This window comes from Colias croceus, chromosome 22, assembly GCF_905220415.1.
Source record: "Colias croceus chromosome 22, ilColCroc2.1".
Classification (NCBI taxonomy): Eukaryota; Metazoa; Arthropoda; class Insecta; order Lepidoptera; family Pieridae; genus Colias; species Colias croceus.
In genome coordinates, this window is record NC_059558.1 from 4353689 (window position 1) to 4377881 (window position 24193).

At 32.5% G+C, this 24193-nt stretch overlaps 3 protein-coding genes across 7 annotated transcripts; 2 read left to right on the forward strand and 1 right to left on the reverse strand.

Annotated features, from left to right (window-relative positions):
* The first annotated feature begins 6 nt into the window (after positions 1-6).
* Positions 7-6372, forward strand: LOC123701716 (dynein light chain roadblock-type 1-like). 2 transcript variants are annotated; one of them, XM_045649222.1, is made up of 8 exons: positions 7-125; positions 942-1023; positions 2427-2527; positions 2772-2927; positions 3178-3258; positions 3571-3658; positions 5737-5837; positions 6178-6372. In XM_045649222.1, exons 5-8 carry the CDS (start codon positions 3202-3204, stop codon positions 6310-6312), a joined length of 381 nt encoding a protein of 126 aa, XP_045505178.1. In that variant the 5' UTR covers positions 7-125; positions 942-1023; positions 2427-2527; positions 2772-2927; positions 3178-3201; the 3' UTR covers positions 6313-6372. The 2 variants fall into 2 exon arrangements, with proteins under 2 accessions (XP_045505178.1, XP_045505179.1); XM_045649223.1 differs by lacking the exons at positions 3178-3258; positions 3571-3658; positions 5737-5837; positions 6178-6372 and having other exon boundaries at positions 2772-2917.
* Positions 6373-8308: 1936 nt separating this feature from the next.
* LOC123701674 (KH domain-containing, RNA-binding, signal transduction-associated protein 2-like) lies at positions 8309-16450 on the forward strand. 4 transcript variants are annotated; one of them, XM_045649164.1, is made up of 9 exons: positions 8309-8677; positions 9235-9359; positions 9744-9853; positions 10923-11128; positions 11955-12065; positions 13360-13526; positions 13813-13896; positions 14520-14669; positions 14879-16450. In XM_045649164.1, the coding sequence occupies exons 1-8, from the start codon at positions 8476-8478 to the stop codon at positions 14634-14636; spliced, it is 1122 nt and encodes a 373-aa protein (XP_045505120.1). In that variant the 5' UTR covers positions 8309-8475; the 3' UTR covers positions 14637-14669; positions 14879-16450. The 4 variants fall into 4 exon arrangements, with proteins under 4 accessions (XP_045505120.1, XP_045505122.1, XP_045505121.1 ...); XM_045649166.1 differs by having other exon boundaries at positions 14520-14652; positions 15953-16450; XM_045649165.1 differs by having other exon boundaries at positions 8310-8677; positions 14520-14641; positions 15953-16450.
* A 2492-nt stretch (positions 16451-18942) lies between these two features.
* Positions 18943-23634, reverse strand: LOC123701675 (dynein light chain roadblock-type 2-like). Its single transcript, XM_045649169.1, has 4 exons — positions 23545-23634; positions 23398-23476; positions 23186-23286; positions 18943-19131 (listed from the first exon to the last, which is right to left on the reverse strand). The coding sequence occupies exons 1-4, from the start codon at positions 23545-23547 to the stop codon at positions 19021-19023; spliced, it is 294 nt and encodes a 97-aa protein (XP_045505125.1). The 5' UTR covers positions 23548-23634; the 3' UTR covers positions 18943-19020.
* Between the last annotated feature and the right edge of the window lie 559 nt (positions 23635-24193).

Sequence of the window (24193 nt, forward strand, 5' to 3'; positions counted from 1 at the left end):
GATACTGTGATATTTCATGTCGTATACATTTTTGATTATTTATTTTGTATAATATTTTGTAAATATTTTACATTATTATGGATAATTTGTTTAAAAAGAGAATATCTGACAGGGATATGCCTTCTGTGAGTTCAATTATTATTTTGTCTTTCACTAAAAATTACTACTATACTTTTTACTCATCATCAAAACCAAAATAAAATATATCCGATATAGCCTACTGCAGTCAAGTCAAGTACAATATAAGTTTCTATCGGTGAAAGTCGAAAGAAATAAAAAAATTGGTTACATAGTCAGTATTATTAACTATTCCGTGACATAGTTTTTTTTTTTAATTGTACACACAAAGAAAATATAAATAATCGTCCTAATGTCACGAATATGGTTTGAAATTACTTATTACCCTCATTTTATTACTTAACATAGGCAGCATAGCAATTTAGTTCATATTGTCTATTTTAAACCTTACTAACTATACATATACCTATGCGATCGAAAATGTATGGAAATGAGGAAACCGAGCAACGTCGCGAGAACCAATTCGTGAATAGATCACAATTCACATCTATAAGTAACAGCTATAAAAAATGTCTACAAATAAAACCTGATTCTTGAAGTATATTAAATCTTTATAATATGAATGAGTTGGTACATACATAATACATATTCGATAAAAAAGACGCGTATTAAAATGAGGGAACCGAGCAACGTCGTGAGAATCATACATAATATAACTACTACTACATACGAATATAACTTTATCAAACGTCTACAAATAATCACCTGGTTCTTGAAGTATATTAAAGCTTTATAATATGAATGAGTTGGTACATACATAATAAATTCATATTCGTTCAAAAAGACGCGTATTAAAAAGAGGGAACCGAGCTACGCTGGCAAGCAGTTAGTAAATAGATCACATCATTTTCGCTTCGTTTCAGGAGTTTTCCACGCACACGATTAAAGTAATAAATCGTATTGAAGAGCGTCCAAACGTGATGGGAATTATGTATTTCCGAAATGGTAAGCTTTTAGTTAAATTCATATTCGCTGGGATTATGTTGAATGCACGATTCAGCGGTATATTATGATAACGATAGTTAAATGTGTATATATTTATATAGGTTTTGCATTTATTTGGACAATACATAATAGGTAGGTATTATAGACTTAATAAAAGGTCACAGAAAATATATTTAGCTAGTGAAAAATGTTAATTAGGTACATATTGTTATAGAAGTTTCATATAAAGTTATCCAAACATTCATATTATCTAATAATATCTACATGTTTACTATTTATATATTTATGTGGATTTGGACCATTGTTGTACTGACTAATGAGTTATATTATGTACTTATGTGGATATAGAAGCTCATAGAAGACATTTAAGCTCGATTCGCCCTATCGATAAAAACGCAAAGCTAAATAAATAAAACGTTTATCAACAATCATCTAAATGTAAAAGCAATGTTTACGTAATATGTACCTATTTAGATTATTTTGACAACTCAATGTATCATTATCAGTACATTTGGCCGATAACGTTCAGTTAACAGATAACACAGTTAACACAATAAACCGCACAGTCAATACAAAATTAAGCTTGCCATACGGAATTTTCACAAAGATCGTGTAACAGAGTCAAACGCTATTAGCAATTCGACGGTTCCGATCAACCTGTGGTTACATTAACATTGGGATTGTGTTCGAATACAAATCGTTCTCATTTTCGATTAAGTTTGATTTGCTGACTGGAGTTAACAATTTATGCTATTAAATTTAGTTAGGTACACATGTGTACTTGGCAATTTGATGTTTTATCTATACCTACTAATATTATAAAGCTGAAGAGTTTGTTTGATTGTTTGTTTGTTTGCTTGAACGCGGTAATCTCGGGAACTACTGGTCCGATTTGAAAAATTCTTTCGGTGTTAGATAGCCCACAATAAATGTATCGAGGAAGGCTATAAGCTATATATTATCAAGCTAAGACCAACAGGAGCGGAGCAATGCGGGTGAAACCGCGGGGAACAGCTAGTAAACGTTACGTTGCTGTCAAAGTATTGTTATTATGTAAGCATTTTGATGGACCTAATTCAATTACTTTGTGCATCTTCTTTAGTGCTTATCGAGTTTATTTTTATTCTCATGAAATATAGCTTATTAGGAACATATTAGAAATATTACACTATGAAAGGCGCAATAATTTTCTTATTAAACTAATCTATACTACTTATGTAAATAAAATTTTCAACGAATTATACATAAAAATATTAAATGTTAAAGTATTTTAAACCAAATCGTTTTATTATCCGTGAAATATACTACTAACGGGAGTAATAATAACATAAGGGCCTTGATTATTGAAATTCACAAATGTTATTTCGCCAAATATAGGTAATCCTTACACCACAATATTACAGATTTCCTACAGCTAGCCACAGTGCCTGAAAATATGGTTTATCCGCTATCTAATAAACTACCCGCGCTCTCCTCAATTTTCCGACGAGTTATAAGCGAAATCGTAAGTATTTTTGTGTGTTGGTACAATTTTGGTTGTTATTAGTACTTACTTGTTTTATTTTTGAAAAGATTAATATTAACTTCCTTGCTAACTACGTTATCCATTTATGAAAACAGAATGAAAATCAGTGCAGTACTTCTAGCGTTTATCGCGAACAGACAAACAGACGCGGCGGAATACTTGTTTAATAATATTATGTCTGTAATGAATAACAGATAATTTATCATTATTTCATGACCATCAGGACGTGTTAGACGAACTGATCGCATTTAGAATCGAGACCAACTTGATGGAGATTATTGTCACCGGTAGCAAAGAATTCTCAGCGTGTGTGGTGCAACAAGTTGCTAAGAAAAGCAAGAAACGTGGCAAGAAATAGATTACCTATTAATTAATAGAGGTATTATAATATTATGAGGGTGTTAATTATATCATTATCATGTTTATTGTAAAATAATTAGACACCAGTCATCATAAACCTTTTGTAGATACGGCAATATCTGAATATCGTCACTTTATAAAGTTGTGTTACCTAGTACCTATACATCTCCTATCTTCTATTATAATAAAGCATTTATAAGATACATCTTGAAACAGATTAAATTTTAATAGGATGGATAACTTAATTAAAAGTTTTCAACTTCTTACAGGTAGATCGTTAAATATTAATTAAAATGAAAATAATTTCCAACTTATTAAAGAATTTTCAAGACGAATGGCTCGTTCGAACGGTGAGAACTTGACAAGTTGTTCATATCTACCTAGGTACCTATAATATTATTTACGTTCATCTTACTATAGTAAGATAGATTAAGCTCTCAGTTATACATCCTTCCTCTATGGAATAAGCACAGTATATGGAAGAAAATTGCTCGTAAGAATGATGAGTTTTAAAAATATTCAATCGATTTTAAAAAACTACATGATTCCTAAACAACTCGATAATTGTTGAACATTGGACGTTTTTATCATTAAAAGAGCGGGAAACCGCGTTATTAGGCTATTACGTCACAAAATGACCAAAAAGGTTAAATTATTTGCAGACGGCCTCTTTAAATGAGATAAATCCTATAGTCGACAGGATCATGGAGGACGAATCAGTAGAGGGTGTGGTCATGACAAATCAAGAGGGTGAGCTATAAATCTACGCACAAAAATTCAGAACGTTTTTGTTGTAAGAATTTAATTAGTATTTTTTTTTTATTAGTCCTGATTTTAGACATTACACCATACGTATAGAATCTTAGATTACAAAATAAAAGACAGATGGAGCGTTGCCGAACTAAACCGAATAATTTATCGTCAATTTCAATAAAGCTATGTGTGCTGTCATTTCGCCGCTGCACTGTACGTACACGGTGCTTCTGTGTGCGTGTAATGTTGCCAGATATTGAAAAATTTCCCAAATTTTTCCCCGACTACGGAAAAAAGAGGGTTATGTTTTTTGAGTTTATGTATGTATGTATAATATTTCTTTGACACGCCCTGCAGTATAAACCGTTGGACCGATTTTGAGTTGTGAGGTTTCATTGCAATGATCTGAATTATTATGTTAGTGGCGGTAGTGACGTAGGCTATATACATAAATGAGAAGTCAAGTTTTAATTTTTAATTAAATTCTTTTATTACATAAAGACGTACCTGCCTACTAAAGTTATATTATATGGACAAAATAATTGTATTCAATTTTTTATTAAATAAATTACATAAAAAAAGTTTCAATATTAACTATAATAATTATATTATTTTTTATTTTTCAAAATATATATGAATACGAATAGCGGTAGTTTTTAGTCGAGAATACGGGACATTTTATTTTCATCATATCCATCATGGAGTTCACATAAATTAAATCGCTATCGAAAACGACTATGCGTTTTTAAGCTTTATAAAAGTAACAAAATAATGTATTATGCTTATTAAAATAATCTAATAATTATCATGAACCTTTAGTGCACTATACAAATAATCACATTCACGATCGAAAAATCCAACAGCATTACCCTGAAGATCTTTTAACCATTTTACCGTTTTACCAATAAAAATGGCAAATTCATTTTCAAAATACTGGCAACATACGTTGAAGTTTTGTATTCCTTCATATCTGTAAAATTATTATTCGTATTAAAGAAATAAATCAGCCAAATTATCTACAGAAAACCTGTGAAACGATGTTTTATCTTTTTTTTTTGTTTTCGGGAACAAATTTTACACCGTTTTATTATCACAAGACGGCATTTTTTTACTTAAATTGCAAACCCTTTTTGACGTATTGCATGACACTATAAGCGCTATAGCACTGGTGCAGCGACGTATTTGTTTTTGATTTCGTATTTTCTTTGACAAGGGCGACGGGCGGTTGTCATGCTCCATCTGTACTTTATTTTGTAATCTAAGTATAGAATATTGTAATTTGTATCATATCGAATTGTGTATTAGATGCTAAATAGAAAAACTATACTTACATACATTATTCCTTAGATTTCTTGTTTTTCCAATAACTGGTGCTGTTTAGATTATTTCTATGTTTTCAAAAACAAATAAGAGCATTTTTAATTTAATAGTTTAATTAATGATACGCTTCAATCTTGCTACACCATTACTATAATGCGGTAAAGAAAATGGCGCTACAAATAAAAATATTTTTGTGGGTAATTGATAATATTAAGATAAAGGTCAAGGTTGACACATAGGTACGTAGCGCCTACTTCCAACCTACTTCACATCGTATGACTTACAAATAAATTTCAAATTAACGTTATCAGAGTCAAAATTATACGGGAAAGGAGACTATTTTTTGTGGGCCCACCAAGACTCGGTAACGTATAGTAATAAAAAAAACGTGGTAGGTATTTTTTCGTGTAGATAATATTTTTACGTTGTAGCCGTTCTCTCTCTACGGTTGTAGCCACAGTTGTAGCCAGTTGTAGCATAGGCACAGGGTTGACTGTATGTAATAGTTAAATGCGGTAATAGGGTAGGTAATGATAATATTATGTATAATTAATATGCTTTAATATTATAAAGCTGAAGAGTTTCTTTGTTTGAACGCGCTAATCTCAGGAACTACAGACTGGTCCGATTTGAAAAATTAATTCGGTGTTAGATAGCCCATTCATCGAGGAAGGCTATAGGCATCATCACGCTAAGACCAACAGGTGCGGAGCCACACGGGTGAAGCTAGTCATTTATATGAATCCTTTTTGCAGGAGAACCAGTTCTAACAAATATTAATTTAATGAATGCAACTAACTACGGCATTGCTATGCGTCGTCTGGGTATTATGACACAAACCGCCATCAAAGAGCTGGTAAATTCATCTATCTATATATATATAAAACTCAAAGGTGACTGATATAGTGATCTATCAAACCACTGGACGTATCGGGCTGAAATTTAGCATGCAGGTAGATGTCATAACGTAGGCGTCTCCTAAGAAAGAATTTCCCGAAATTCTTGCGGGAACTGGGAAAAACGGGGATGCACGTACAAAGTCGTGGGCGGAAGCTAGTTTAAATATAAGTTTTATAATATTATGTAAATATTTACCTTTTAATAAGAAATATTGATACCTACGTAAATAATTTAATCTATGGTAAAAATGAATGAAATAAATAAATGAATTAAATGTAAATGTATTTTATTCACAGGATCCATTCGATGAAGTTCTCATATTGAGGTTAAATACAAAGAAAATAGAAATAATGACGGCTCCACATAAAGAATTCAGCATTACGGTTATGCAGCATTCAAGGATAAAATCAAAACAAAAGAAAAATGGATAGTTTAATTACCTATTGTGCTAATAAGTCATTTTAATCTATAGTTTTATTAATGTTAAACGATTTTTAATACCTATAGCTATAACTTTGTAATAATTAATCAAAACTGAGAAATAAAATATTAATAAAGATATTCAAAGAACTTTTAATCCATCAAATTATTAAACATTTTTCGTTCTTAATTTTTTTTACCTACCTACTTATTTCAATAATTGTATAGGTAGGTACTTACATTATTTATCTCAAAAACTAATTATTTCGATAGATTTGATTAAGTCCAAGAACATACAGACCAAAGCTACACAGAGCACAGTCCAAGAACCTGTGCCAAGAACATACAGACCAAAGGTACACAGAGCAAATCGTCTTAATATAACAATGTGATAGTGAATAAAATTACACTTGAATTAGTACACCTATATTATTTTTTAAAAACAAAATCCTTAGCAATTTATATTTTGCCATTTAATTTTCTATCCCTAGACGTCTGCCCCGACTTCGCCCGTGGTACATGTTTACGTTTACTCTCCCTAAGAACCATCCTCGTACTTCAAGGAATATTATAAAAAAAATTAGCGAAATTAGTTTATATAATATGTAAAGCAGTTCTCGAGTTTTGCCTAAGAGTTTTGCGCTTAGCATTTAGTCCTAGAGCATCTGTAACTTATCTGTGACATTTGAATTTTCTGTGGCTGTCACCAAGGCTGTGATTCCATTGGCTAGTTTCTCTCAAGCTTAGAGTATATATACTATCTATAGAGTGCGAACAACCAAGTGGGAACAGTAGGCACAGGTGGGAACAACACGACGCTCCCGCCGCGAGCGCTCGCAGTCGTGGTTGAGTGCTCACGAAGTGCGTTGCTCTGGATTTTTTTTCATATTTACGAATAAACATGGTGAAATGTGCAGTTCTATCTTGCAAAAACGATACTAGAAAATACACAAAATTGGAATCCACTATTACATTTCATCAGTAAGTCGATTGTTATACTTATTTTTATGAAAATAAATTTAGCATCGCGGGGGTGAAGGGGAGGTGGGAGGCGGACACGCGCAGGCTCGCTCGCGCGCTTCTCGCGCGCCTCACTACCGCCACGTGATCGTAGTGATGTGAACTGACCAACGCTGTACCTACTCGATATAAAGTTTACTAGAAGCACTAAATTTTATCAAATTATTATTTTAACTTTAAAATTATTAAAACTCTTTTAAAAATGTATTATAAATAAATTTGTGGTGTGTTTTGTATGATACACTTTCTTATATTATTATGAATGCGACTGTATTATAGTACCTATGTAATGTTACGATATATTTTCTGAATCGCTAAATTGATTTTGAAGATTTTGATAGTAGAATGGATAAAATTAAATAAAAAAAATATTAATATTATTTATTATATTATCATTTTAAATTATTAATTATTCCTTAATATTTTTTACCATTTTTAAAACATTATTATTATTGTTTGATTTATTACCTATTTAAAAAGTACTCACGTTTTTCTGATATTCCAATTAAACATATTTTTTTAAAGTACTTATAATTAATACAAGAAAATTTCTTATATAATATTTAATATTCAAATGGAATAAACAAACTTTATTCAGTTGGTAAACAAATTTAAAATTACATATTTATACTTTATTCATATATTTTTCCTTTAATAACTTATTGAACATAAAATTTACTTATGATACATATTTATTTACATAACTTATCGATAGTTCAACACGCAATTGATACCTACCCATCCCTATTCGTCACACACACATCTATATAGTATCTATAGCTCATCTGCCTACGATGCGCACTATGCAATTTGTGCAATACACTCGCTCTATACTATTGTAATATATACTCTAAGCTCTCAAGTTTCTCTGTCTACGGCTGTCACTAATGAAATTGAAATATCGATTCTGGCAACACCAATTGTCTGGTGGCGTCGATATAGTCTATGGTGGCGTCCACAGTGGCGTCAGGCGTCCGCGGTCCGATTCTGTCATCTGTGGTCATTGGCGATTGTTGAATGGTCATTGGCACAGAGTACATTATTTTTACGGGCATTGGATTTGACAACGCGTGTGTTTGTTTTTCCAAGCTTTATATATTCTCAATTGAAGAGTAAAATAATTAAAACTAAGCATATTTTTACAATCAAGTAAAATGGGTGACAAGTACGATAAGAATGGCAGTGATTTCAAAAGGAATTCAAATCAAGGCCCTCAAGGAGATGAACACGAACAAGATGGCGAAGATACTTCAAAACTAAATGAAAAAGCCGGCGAATATATGCGAGAATTGTTGAGTGAGAAAATAAAACTTAACAATTCTAAATTCCCTGTTTCAGCTAGACTTATTGACCAAGGTTTGTCCTATTCTATATTACGTTAATTCTTATAGAAACTTTGCGGCATTTTCGTGCCAAATGGCTTTATTTCTCTTAACATTTATAAATTAAATGCTATAGACTTGAAGTGGATCATTAAAATAATATCGCTAGCCGACAACACTACGAAAACAGCTTTCATTATTATGTAATACATATTTTTTTAGTTGTAATGCTGTAGGTCATTGCACTCCATCTAACTGTACATATAGAACTTTTTGTATTTTTATTATGTCCACGTGGTATTTACGGCTATTTTATTAAACCCCATAGGTAGGTACTTATAAAATGATATTAAACTATCAAGAAATACCATCATACTGTGAAGTTATTTAATCTTCTAATTCTAATTATTAATTTTGAGTATATTTTTTTCATGGAAATATTGTTGTTAACGTTTAAATATCTTTACACTAAGTCCACTCAATTCCTAAAACAAACAATCATGTTATCTATATTAAAATGATCTAATTATAAAGATAAGAATAACTCAACTCCGAAATAAATTATCTACTAACACTACACTTCTTTCGCAGAAGTAGTAAAGGTTCAAGCTTCCGGAAGAATCCCGAACAGAGATACCAAGTATCTCGATGTCTTCCGTGAGAAACCCATCAAGGTTACAGTCAAAGTGCTGGTGCCTATCAAGGAACACCCAAAGGTAATATTTCTTGGTTCATAATTTACTAGCTTTCCATGTACAGCTTTGTTTGCTTAGTATAATTATCAACAAATTATTATGAATTATTTTTATACTAAAACCTTTCTCTTGAATCTCTATACCTATTAAATAAAACTGCATAGTAACCTATTTTGAAATTTTAAAAATCTAAGCATTAGGAAAGATTGGCAAGCGACTTTGCTTTTTGTAAAAACAATATGTACTTCTAGATTATTATTATGAAGTCTCCATAATTCAGAGTTATCAAGAATGACCCAAATTTTCTTTCTTTTGCATTGAATAATATTCAGAATAACATTTAGTTTCGTAATTTAAAGAAAACCTTGACGTATTAGAAATACATAAAGAATTATTTTGTTCTAGTTCAATTTTGTGGGCAAACTCCTTGGACCTAAGGGAAATACAATGAAACAGTTACAAGAAGAGACCATGTGCAAAATGGCTATTCTCGGCAGAGGATCCATGAGGGACAGGTAATAAACATTCATAATTTTAAAACTATAACTAATGAATAAAACACTCGAGTTACATGCAGCTGTTAGAAACCATATATTTTTGGCATTACTTCAAAATTGGCAACGAAAACAAAGATAACATTTCTTAGAGAACTTTTTGTTTTTCATAGTCTTCTAATCAAATACAGTGTAAACTCTATATAACGACACTCCATTTAACGTCAAACTCCGTATAACGTCAAGATTTCTCGACTTTGGTTGGTTTATATTGTTGTCTATACAATAATACACTCCATATAGCATCACGCTCACTCTAATTAACGACCACAATAAGACATTACCAACTACTAGGAAGTACTGACTAAGTTGCCGAAATCAATGAAAATGTAGTTGTGTACATTCTTTTTTACTGACATACCGAAGATTCTAAGAAATGCAGTAGTTTGTTTGTTGTGTGAATGTACTTACACATGTTCACCTCAACTACTTGGCTTTAGTTAGTTACACGTTAAATAAAAAATTCTGCATACTGAAGAAGATGGACGATCTGCCAAAAAATTGAAGAAACCTCAATATGAAGACCTTGATCAAGTGATGATAACATGGTTTCATAGGCAATGTCAAAATAATATTCCTGTCTCGGGACCAATCATGCAATTTTCCCTTTCTTTCCATTTAACGACCACTCTCTATAACGTCGAAAAATGCACGGTCCCTTAAGTGACGTTATATAGAGTTTACACTGTAGTATATTATTCCAAGTTTCATAACGCACTAACCACTGTACTAAGCAGATTTTTTCCTATGTAGAATTATTAAGAAGGCCGTTTACAGTGCATTTAGATCAAACAAGCGAATGCTCATTTTAACCCCACTATGTCAAATTCTTTTGATGTATACAGGCATAGAGCTTTCTTTCGTTGTTAGTAGTGCATTTGAAAAGATTCTATGCAATGTTCTAATACTGAACAACCCTGAATACTAGTTTTCGTTCACACTAAAAGATCACGAAAGAATGCTCCTGCTCTAGCTCCATGTTCGTTTGGTCTAAACGCACTGTTACATGTACGCGTTATTATTTTCACAGGCAAAAAGAGGAAGAGCTTCGCAACTCGCTCGAGCCGAAATACGCGCATCTAACCGACGAGTTACACGTAGAGATATCAGCACTAGCCCCTCCCGCGGAAGCGCACGCTAGAATCGCGTACGCACTAGCTGAAGTGAAGAAGTATTTGCTGCCGGACTCGCATGATATGATACGGCACAATCCAATGAGGGATATGATTGATAGAGGTATGTTTATAATGATGGTCTTGTGTATGTATCATTTTTAGGTAAGGAAATGTATGTAATAGGAAAGTTGTAGTCGAAGTCTTATAACAAAAACTGCTGAATATGAACATTCCCGAAGGAATCGTTAATATATAATAATCATATCTCGGGACAGAAGATTAGCCTCCTAATAAGCTTTTTTTAACATTTTGTTTTTTTACCCTTCATGCATATTCACTTTATTTTAGTTATTTATAATACACAAATATTTACATCATTCACACTTACACCATAATTAAATTTAAAAATTTGGCACAAAACATGTTCCTAATTATTGTTTGTGCCAAAATTTTTGAATCACTTGTGTTTGCATGAGCAAGTAAAGTGGTAGGTAAACTAAATAACCAGATATTTGAAAATAACATGTTTACACATGCATGTTGTTCAAATACACTAATGCAGCAAACAGTAAAAATATCTAAACCTATTCCACCACTATTATAGTCCAACAAGATGAGAGACATAATAATTAAACATGGTAAAGCTTAACCCACTTATAAACAAGAAAAACAATCCATTCAAACTTACATAAGCAACTCAATTATCAACCCTCAACTAACGTCCCAAGTCCACTAATATTCGCTTCTCCAAGCACCAGGGGACAGAAAAGGCATGATTCACGCTAATCCATGCCGGAGCCGGAAAATAAATGAATCAATCCATACAAATTTCAACGCCGTGCCCCATCAGAACCACGATCAGGCATAAATCACTTCATGCTAAAAGTATATGAGTATACTTTTTGTATGTGCGTAAATCAGCCTTAACATGGCCTGTTTGTCATCAGATACAGCAAGTAGACCCCCTCTGCTACAATTGCCGGGCTACAGTAAGGCAATTGTTTACAATGCGTGCACGGTCACAAAACGATCACTATCCTATCAAGATCCTGTGCAAGGTTCGGTTTGTGCTTTATTGAAAACGACACATATATAATACTCGACTGCGTGAATATTTAATGTCACATTGCATTGAATGGGCCCTCTTCACCGTGAGCAGCGTTGGCCCAACAAATGATCGTCGATAAACATCGTGATTGCCTCTACTTGCCCAACACTGCACATTGTGAAGAATGCCCATTATAAGTTTTGATACTGTTTATTTTAATAATATGGTTTTGATCGAAACAAAAGCCTTATGTGTTTTTTTTTTATTTGTTTTGTTTTTAGTTAAATACTCAGTGTTAGTCAAAATTAAGCAGAATCTAAATATTCTAGTCATCTCACGCAGTCGGGTAATAATCATTTATAACATTGAGTGGTTTTAAATACAAAACATGTCTAACATTTTTGGTAGATTATACACTACTTGAAAGATTAATATGATACTGAGCACTATAAAAAAAAGGAAATCACACTTTTTGTTTAAGTTATGCATCATAATATTTTAATTTTGCTGCAATGGCGTACTTTTTACAGCGATTTAAGATAAAAACAAAAGAACCCGCAATTATTTATGTTTTTTTTTTTTCATAATAAACTTGAAATCTGATAATAAACTAAACCAGTTAACTAGAGGGATAATATAATTAGTATATTAAGTGCTTTAGTGTAAATAATTGTGAACAGCCAATGTCGTCCACGTAATAGGTACACACGTAGGAAATACTAATTTCAAAACCCGATATGTAATTTACAACTTAAAAAATGTGACACACAAAACAATAAATATATGCAAAATGCTCGTTAGATTGCTTTTCCACCAATACACATTCTTCGCTACACATCCTCGCACATAATTGGTGGAAAAGCACCCTAATAATTGCCGTAGCAACGAAGACACATTTTCGTTTCTTATGCACCAGCGCTCCATACACAACTAAACTCTATTTTGATAAATAACTCAGGCCCTGGAATCACAGACACAATAGAAAATCTATTGTATCGTGGACCGATCGGGCCGCTCGGGGCTCAATCGGTTAACGAGCACATACAATTTTTGTTTCTTTTTCTAACCAATCACTTCTATCCCAGCAACCACTTTGACATGACGTGTGCTCGGCACACACGCTTTTTCTGTTTATTTATTTTTTACAACCAGCCAGCACTATTTACTCGCGCAATATTTTTTTTTTTTTCATTTTCCATTTTTTTCCAACCAGCCAGCACTCTTCTCGCGCCATTATATATTTTTTTTTTCGTTTTTCCAACCAGCCAGTTCTATTACGCTATTTTATTTTTTTCGTTTTCCAGGAGCTCCCCCACCGCCGATGCCGCGGCCGGCGCCGCCGCGCATGCCGCCCTCGCGGCCGATGCAACCGGCCAAGTCGAAGGTGTTCAGCATACTGGATAGGGCGCGTTCCGCTATGGAGACGAGCTCGTATGGGTACGACGATCCCTATGGGATGCCTGAGCCGCCGGTATGTATTTGTTTATAGTTTACTAGCTTGCCCGCGGCTTCGCCCGCTTTGTCAAAAACCTAATAAATTATCTACTAAAACCTTTCTCTTGAATCTATCTATTAAAAAAGCATACAAAGGGACATAGGAACAGAGAAAGCGACTTTGTTTTATACTATCTAGTGATTAATTATGTGGAATATATTGTATTGTATTGCATTAACAGACAACATTCAACACAAAATTCACATGAATTGCATAAGTATTAATTAACTTTGTTTTTATTTAATTTTATTGGTTTATAAAGGCAAGGCCACCTCGCGCGGCCGAACCGGACTACTACTACGAGCGCAACGCACCTGACCGTTTCTATGAGGAGGAGTACTATAAGGTATGTAGCGTTGACTTAAACAAAAAAATATATAGAGTATTCACTTCAGAAAATGTCAAATAACTGCGTTAAAAACAACCGACGTCTAACTTGCACTTGCAACATTTACAAATACAGACAAAAATGGGTCATAAAATAAAAACCACTGGGCCTATCCGAATAAATTTTTATGGGACCAATTCGACACCATCCCGCATCGAACAAAAAAATGAATCACGTAAATCGGTTCAGAAACCTCGTTGTAATCGGTGTACATACATAAAAAATAAACATACCGGCCGAATTGATAACCTCCTCCTTTTTTGAAGTTGGTTAATTAACCGACGAATTTCTTCGAATTGGTCCCATAAAAATTTTATTCGGATAGGCCCAGTAGTTTTTATTTTATGACCCATTTTGTCTGTATTTGTAAATGTTGCAAGTGCAAGTTTGAAGTCGGTTGTTTTTAACGCAGTTATCACTTGTTAATACTTATCTGTCAAATGTCTCTATACATCAAATGTTGTATAGAGTATACTACATATTTACTGTGTTAACAGCCTTATTGTAATAAGTTCAACGAGATTGTATGCTTGATATTTGAATAAATATTTTTTACTTTTACTTTTACTTATCTTTATCAGGAGGAGCCACGCGAGTACAAGAACTCGTCGCGCGAGGTGGGCACGCGGCGGCCGGGCCCCGGGCCCGCGCCCGCGCGCCACTTCCCGCGCCCCGCGCCCTACCAGCGCCCCAAGTAGTGCGCGTACGTGCCGTGTGAGAACACTACACAGTTAGGCCGGTTGCAGAGCTTAACCGACCGTCAGTGCGTACGTCAGTCGCGCTTTTCATATGTATGGAAATTCATAAAACCGTTCATAGCTAGACCGACCATACGCACGCGTATTGTCATGCGCATTAGTGTCATAGTCATACAATTGTTGATGCGTATCGTCAGGACCGACGGTACGCACTGACGGTCGGTCAAGCTCTGCAACCAGCCTTACACTCAAAAATTTGTGTGCACATTATATTCATCACTAGACATAACTCACTAATTGACCAGTACATAAATAACACACTAGAATACACATAAGTAAATAGAGTGACGAACGCGACATGTGAATAAGCACTTATAGGCTACGCGCCCCGCGCCCTATCAGCGCCCCAAGTAGTTCGCGTACGTGCCGTGTGAGAACACTACACAGTTACACTCGAAAATTACTGTGCATATAATATACATCTCTAGACATTACTCACTAATTGACCAGTACAGTAATCCAAAAGTGATAATGCGCATAGAAATCTTCGTCACATTATTATTAACTGTCATATTCCCGGAGCTTCTGAAGGCAATGCATTTCCTTCATGCATAATTTAGTAAAATTTGTTTAGTGAAATGAAATACATTTTGGAAATACGACAATTAGCGAAGATTTGCATGCGCATTATTAATTTTGGAGTACTGTACATACATAACACACTAGAATACACATAAGTAAGTAGAGTTACGAACGCGACATGTGCAAAAGCACCTATACTACTACATAATGCAAAACAGTACATAAAAATTTGTGTCACTTCGCACTTCTCGCGCCCCAAGTAGTGTGCGTAATACAGCTCTGGTGGATAATATACGACGTACACATACTTCGTATTATAAAATACATAAATTTAACATTAGAATACATTACATACTAACTCGAACGCACATATACATATATATAAACATATAATCACCTCACAAAAACATACATTTAACATCATTCCCATAACAAAAATAATCAAACCATAGTTTGAGATTAACTTATTTTTTATTTACTCCAAACACATTTTCAATCCTGCTAACCTTATAACATACATACTGAATAAACAACTACCTCAAAAACACCTTAAAATAATATAGTCACATATTTACAACTCTAGTAAAATAAGCCAGTCTTGACATATATTTTTTTTTTTTATTATTATTATTTTGCTGTTCTTTCTTTCCTCTGTTTCATTTCAAACAATTTAATGCTTCTTTTTGCTCATGTAAAAAAAGCCAGTGTGTTATTTAATAATAAAATATTTACAGGCCCATTCTAAAGAAACGCTCACACTAAAAATGCCGAACGAAAAATGCAACTCGCCACAATAAAGGAAATAAAATGAACCACATAAAAAGAAGACAAATACAAAGGCAAAAATCGTGTGATAACAAAATTGCAGTTTACACAAAAATTATAAAATCAAAGCTAAACAAAATATTAATTGACCATGAAGAATACTTTTTCAAAGTGACTAATGTATTTAAACTCTTATCGATAGCGCATGACGCATTTATAATTAATAAAAAAATTAGACTTAAATCGTTCAATATTGAACAAAAATCTTTTAAATGTAATCGTAAAAGTATAGACTTTTAAACGTAATTTCAACATGTTTTGATGATAAAATAAAAATATGATCACAATTAAGACAAATCATAATATTATGATGGACATTGCATTATTTTGAAACATGTTGAATAAAACCTAGATGTAATAATGATTCTTGTGTGGAACTTAATAAATAAATACTCTAAAATATGAGATATATGGATTTTTAATATTAATTTGGAACCTAATTTTCCCCATTACATAAAAAGCTAATAATTTTTAAACATTGATTGAAATTTTAAAGAATTCGTAATATTGCATCATGATGAATAAACCAAGAATAGTAATTTTAAATGCCTTTTATAAAATATTTTATATAGAGAATAAAATACTCTATAACTAGTATAGTAAATAATCATTCAACAATAGTAATATGGAAGTGTTATATTTCAATACAATATGAAGAAAGAATTAATATAATGTCCTAAGACAATACAATTTTTATACTTTTTCAAATATAATTTATATATTTCTTATAAGTAATTATTATTCTTCAACCAAAGATACAATTTGAATTATGAATTTCTCATTTTTACATGAAAAAAAACAATGCCCTTTGAACTTTCAAATGTAAGCTTTCGTTACAAGAACATAAAGGCAATGACAAACTTTAATATAAAAAGAAGATAAAAAATCATATAAAAATGAAAAATAAATTTACTTTACAGCAGCTCCAATGGGTTCATCTTAATTTCAAATAATTTATATTTACCCTAATAATACAATGAAAAAGGTAAGTGACGCATATTTTTTTCAGATCATCAGTATAATTACTTGTTTCCTCAATAAAAAAGATACAAAAACGATTGTCTTCTTATTTTTCTTTCCTAAGAATCATTTGGATTTGCTTATAATATTATGATATGTGTAACATTCACAGGGCCTCTCTAAGTTAAATTTGAAATAATTGCCTACAATTCTATTGTATCGTACTTTTAGTAAAGTGCACGCCACGAAAGTCGTACCATCGGCCTCAGCGCCTCAAATAATGTTTTATTGTTTGTGATGAGTATACTTATTTATTTCAAGCAAAAGTATATAAAGAGGACGACAGCAATATTATTTTATGTATAAAGCTTTTCTATCAGATTTTAGCACCCAATATTAATTTGTAACTCATTGTGTGAATTGTCTAGGGCCTAGACAATTATTCATAAAAATCATTCATCATCTAATAAAAGCCTAGACAAGTCAATCTTGAGCCAAATGCCATTTTTCATTTTTGTAGTGTTCAGAGTTCAAACTAGTGGGCTGTGGGAGCAGTGTTGCCAACCCCAATTTTAGAAAATTAGTAGATTATGTGCCAAAAGTTGGTAGAAGTTGGTAGAATGTAAAATGCAAAATTGGTAGATCTACCTCCTCAATTTAGAAGATTTTTTGAGGTTAAAAATGCATGAACTGATCTTAAAATGTTAATTTTTTAAAATTATACATATTTTTATTAAAAAGTTTTAAATGTTCTGGCACTAGGCTGCCCATTGTTTGTTATAAATCTTTTAGTACGCAAAAATCCCTTTAGAGTATCCGTGCAAATTTTATTTCTCTGGAAGGTTTTCATATTATTAATAATTGCAGAAAACAATCTCACGTTTGCGCTACTATGTGGAAGTGTGAGTAATTTTCTCACGAATTCGCATAGCAGGGGAAACATTGGAGACTGGTCTCCTTTTTTAATGGACGAAACGTGCTGTCAGAATCCATTATATAAATAAATACATGCAACACAGAACAAACAGCAATCAGCACCGTTAATACGTAGTTATTTAGTTTTAACAACAAAACGACACAACACAGGAACAAATATTCAATTCACCATTGATTCCGCAACAAACCAACCAATCGGCGCCAATCGGTAATGGGCCATTGCCAAAAGACAGAAATTGGCGCGAACGAACCATGAACGAACGAACTGTTGCTGATTTTTTATGGTTTTTGGGGTTTTTGGCCTGGACTCTAGCTTGACGCATCGTCGCATGTTGCAACATATCGCAAAGTGGTGATATGTCAAACAATTTAAAAAGTTGGTAGATTTTAGGTCTAGGGTGGTAGATAGGTAGACTGAAGTGAAAATAGGAAAATCTACCTAAAAATTGGTAGAGTTGGCAACACTGTGTGGGAGGATGGCAACTCGTAGGTAACCTTTTTCTACAATATGGTTGACAGCTACCTGTCAAATTTTTGTTAATAGCCTCGCCGGGGTCTTCTTTCGTGGCGATCACTATGATTGCGAGTTCAATGTTTATATATTAAAATTCTATCAATATTAACATGAAAGCATGCAAAAACCACTGAACGGATTTAATGACACTTTTAGCTAACACAAAAAAGATTTGGCTACTTGTTACCCCAACTTAATATAAAATAGAATAAAACAAACTGTATTTAGTATATAATATTTAATAAATACATGCTTATCCAATAAAAAATTAAGCTTAAATATTATTTTACTTTAAATAGGCTGCATTTTGAGTGATTAATACATTTTTTTCAATTATGAAATACAATTTTGAAAACTATTGTTTGGTGCAAACCTCATTTACCGAAAACAATATTTTTGAACAAACTTTACTTATTGCTAAGTTTGCCATATTTTTAATTAACTTTTAATTACTGCATTTATACAAACAGATTAAAGACCTGCTAAAGAAACTGATTATAATGCTTCTTCGTCATAAATTATATATAAACTAAAACTTTTGCTTATATCCTAGTAAATAAATGTAGACTAGTCTGATGTATTCTGTATTACAATGAGAATGAACTCCCGATCTGGAGCGATGAGTATCTCATGCCTTCGGCTTCTTACTCTGAGAAACGTCAACTCATTAGTGGAATCCTGGAAAGAAAAAATAAATGCATAAAGTTTATGAAATGTGAGTAATTACGAATATGATATCGGGAATGTATGGGTGTATGTTTGTTGCTCTTTTACACAAAACTGATCAGAACCACTGTACGGATTTTGCTGATACTTGTCAGTATTGTAGCTTAGTATGTAGTTTTGTTTTTTTCTACACAACCATTACAACTAGTAATTAATATAGTACACAGTACACAACATGAGTATGTTTTGGATGTAAATAAAAATGTACAAAAGCTATGAAAAGGTGAAAAAGGTGAAACACTACGAAGAGTTGCTTTAGGCTAAGCGCGCACCACGACTTTATGCAGCGTGATTATTTTATCGCAGAAATACAACGTATGAGTTACTATGGCAATGCGCGCACATGCGTTTAAATAATCGCAGCGATTTTAAAATTGTGATTTGTCACATTTTGCTGCGACTGCTCGCGACGCGATTGTCGCCAAAATGAAATGCAGAATATGAAATTGTATGGTACCGCGCGCACTGCGATAATAAAATCGCACACTCGGGCCCGGCCGCCACTTCACTTGTGTTTCGTCTGTCCAACAGTCAACATCGTAATGGTATAGGTAGGTACTGTTTGGTAAACATAAACTCAGTAATCAGTCAAAGGTTTGAATTTATTTATTTATTTAACACTTTATTGTACAAGAAATAAAATAATATACATAAAGGTTACAACAATAAAAAAAAATAAAAAAGCACAAAGGGCGGCCTTTTGGCGGAATTTTCATTCTATAATAGCCAAAGAATTTTTTGGGATACATCCGAAGTTCATTGTATTTCTGACCCGCGGCATCGCCCGCGCAGTCAAAGAAAAACCCGCATAGTTCCCGTTCCCGTGGGATTTCCGGGATAAAACCGATCCTATGTCCTTTCTCGGGTATCAAAATATCTCTATACCAAATTTACAGACAGATAGAGTTACTTTCGCATTTATAATATTAGTATGGATAAAAGAAACCTTTGACAATTCTATCTGCTGTAAAAGAATGAGTCCAATATAGACGAATTTTCTTTTTTTTTTTCTTCTTATCCTCCGAAGTAGTAAATAAAGACAAGCAACTTGTACGAAATCCACGATGAAAGTGAGTAAGGATCACTATTAAATTATCGCTGTGCGCGCACCGTACTCTCTGCGATTTTCTACAGCGCGATTTTGAAATCGTGTCGCAAAAATTAAAATCGTGGTGCGCGCTTAGCCTTAAAAATATAATTATCCTTTTTAATAAAGATCTGAGTAATTACAAAGTCTCCATAGAGATTGGATATGGCAAAAATTTGAAGCTATTTTTTTATTACTAAAACACAAAAAGAGTATATTATCTTACATATGGATAAAAATATCAAATGAAAATGTTAAAATGTAGACAATATGTTGCTTCTAACAATATACAGGGTGGTCCGTTTTCAGTGGTCCAAAAATTTTTTTCAGCTTGAGAGCATCATGAGTAATCATTTAAAACAAACTTTAGTTAAGCGAAAACTTATGGTTTAGAAATTATGAATTTTTTTTTAAATAATCCGAAGTTTCAATCTTTTTGACACAAAACTACTCTGTTATGAAAACTACTGGACCGAGTTGAATGAAATTTGGTACAGGTATAGCGCAATAACCTACCTATCGCGCTATAAGCTCATCTTGTGTAAATAATTACACTGAATTTTTTTAATTTAACTTTTTCTGTAGTTTTTTGAATTTCTCGGCAAAATGTAGATTTTTCGAAAAAATCCTGTGAAAAAAAAATGTACCACCAAGGTTTTGCTGGTACTGCTAAAAACTTCCTTAACATAAGGTTATTCTTAACACAAAAAATCATAGTTGTCCTTCGATTGTAACATCTTCAAAAACAATATCATGTGCATTAACACATGAAAATCGAAAAATTACGAAATTTACCATAATTCAATTTTAATCATTTGGAACGGCCAATTTTTGGTTAAAGAACCATTTATTGCCATAAAAGTAATTGCCATCAGTATTCACATGGCTATAAAAGTTAAAATGAATGTAATAAATTTTTTACCTACTAGCCAAGATAACTTTACTTTATTCTAATGTCAATTTATAGAGTTTTTTTTTGTTATTTAGTTTTTAGGTTTAAATCTTAATAAAAGGTTTGGAGAATCAATAAAACAACATTAATATTAATTAACATATTGTTTATTTTTTACAAAAGGTTTTCGAAATGCCGTCCGCATTTCGCTAAACATAATCTGCATCTGCGTAAGAAATTTCTTCGCAGCCTATTAAATGGCTGCCGGCTTTCTTTAATGGCTGTTATAGCCATTTGAATTTATGCCTATAAATAACCATAAATTCACTATACATAGGTACATTTGTATACCAGTTTATGGTATTATACCATTTAATACCATAGGTTCATACCTATCCGGAGAGGAGGATCGGTCGCGGTGGCACCATCCACTGGCCAGCCTGTTCACCCGACTTGAACCCCGTTGATTTTTTCATTTGGGGATACATTAAGGAGATTGTGTACGCATGGGAGAGCACATCGGAGCAAGAATTGGAGGAAAATTCAAGTGGCTATAACAGCCATTAAAGAAAGCCGGCAGCCATTTAATAAGCTGCGAATAAATTTTCTTACGCAGATGCAGATTATGTTTAGCGAAAGGCGGACGGCATTTCGAAAACCTTTTGTAAAAAATAAACAATATGTTAATTAATATTTATGTTGTTTTATTGATTCTCCAAACCTTTTATTAAGATTTAAACCTAATAACTAAATAACAAAAAAAAACTCTATAAATTGACATTAGAATAAAGTAAAGTTATCTTGGCTAGTAGGTAAAAAATTTATTTCATTCATTTTAACTTTTATAGCCATGTGAATACTGATTTGTAACGACTTTTATGGCAATAAATGGTTCTTTAACCAAAAATTGGCCGTTCCAAATGATTAAAATTGAATTTTGGTAAATTTCGTAATTTTTCGATTTTCATGTGTTGAATGCACATGATATTGTTTTTGAAGATGTTACAATCGAAGGACAACTATGATTTTTTGTGTAAAGAATAACCTTATGTTAAGGAAGTTTTTAGCAGTACCAGCAAAACCTTGGTGGTACATTTTTTTTCACAGGATTTTTTCGAAAAATCGACATTTTGCCGAGAAATTAAAAAAACTACAGAAAAAGTTAAATTAAAAAAATTCAGTGTAATTATTTACACAAGATGAGCCTATAGCGCGATAGGTAGGTTATTGCGCTATACCTACACCAAATTTCATTCAATTCGGTCCAGTAGTTTTCATAACAGAGTAGTTTTGTGTCAAAAACATTGAAACTTCGGATTATTTAAAAAAAAATTCATAATTTCTAAACCATAAGTTTTCGCTTAACTAAAGTTTGTTTTAAATGATTACTCATGATGCTCTCAAGCTGAAAAAAATTTTTGGACCACTGTAAACGGGCCACCCTGTATAAGAACAATTCTAAAGCAACAATAAAAGTGAAAGTTATTATAACATAAGAGAATGCATAAAAAACTATTATCTAATAAATAAGTAGTGTGTGACTTCAGACATTATTGTTTGTCTTTATTTCAATGAATATACCCATATAAAAATAAAATTAACAAGTATTTATGTACATGAAGAATGCTAATATGAAACATAAGTTTTGCACTTTCTATCAACTACTTGCAACTCAGCCTGGATGGACATTGGACATTTTTGTAATTTTTTATCCAAATCCAGGTGTAGACAAATCTAACACAAATCATTAAAATACATTCAATATTTTTATATTATAAAAGTATACAACAATGAAGTTGCCAAAAGAATTGTAAAGTATTGTCTTATTTGTAACCTAGCAATATTGATCACTAATTGTTTACCCACTTATATTTTATTTTAATTCTATCCATTTTTTTAATATCATATGGGTTAAATCAATGAAACAAAGAATCTACAGTTTAAGACTGATGTTTGTAAACATCCACCTGTGTGTAGAGTAAATAATTTGTAAATGAAATTTCAAGCTAAAATTATTGATTAGTTACCATCTCACGGACGACATTCCTTGCTTTTTCAGTAAGTTGACCAATTAAACCAGCGTACAACACAGATGTGGCATTATCTAAAGAACTCTTGATTGGAATTCCTGTAAGAAAATAGTTTGCATTCGATAAACGATAAACTTTATAAAATGAAACTACGTACATGCTATAAAAAAGTTAAATTCACTATGGAAACAAGTTAAAATTGATCAAACCTTCGTGGTTTACGATGACGACACCCATAACACCCTTATGGGCTTGGATTCGTTTGATAGTTTCTTCAACTTCTGTCGCCTGTAACAGTAAACACAATTAACTTACGGTTCAAATGAAATATCACGCAAATTAAAACACTATCATACCATGATTCAATGTTTATTTGCAACTGTTTTCTTATTTATTTAAAACTGTGTTCAACAGAGACTCTCACTTCGTACGCGGTACGATGCCAATTTATTTCAATTTCATGTTCAGTTGACAGTTCAAGAGTTCATCGTTGACACCTGACATTGACATCAATTGACAATTAATGACATCTATTATCACCACTAAGTTACCATAAACAAAAAGCTCCGCAAGTGTCCGCAATAAAATTTATTATAAAAAAATCCTAGATTCGTGTTCGCTCACGTTTACAAAATATTCAATACTTGTACTTGCTCTGTGATTCACACCAATCCTGAAAGAAAGCTCCCTAATACGAACACGAATCTCAAGCTTCTGAACGGCAAATACTTAGATTATACACCGGCAAATATCTTAGAAAACCGTGCACTTTATGTATAATTAATAATTATAATATACATGCGTGTTCATTTTTCACCTCGCTAAGTACATATATAAACGAACCAACAAGATAAAATATTAAATAAGACATAAAAGTTACAATTAAGTACTTTATTTGGGTAAATTAATTTCTTGCACCTTCATAAAACTATTTTCTTCGCTGTGAATCTGTACTGTGAATTGATAATTGATATGTATCTGTGCATATTATGTTAAAATAAATGA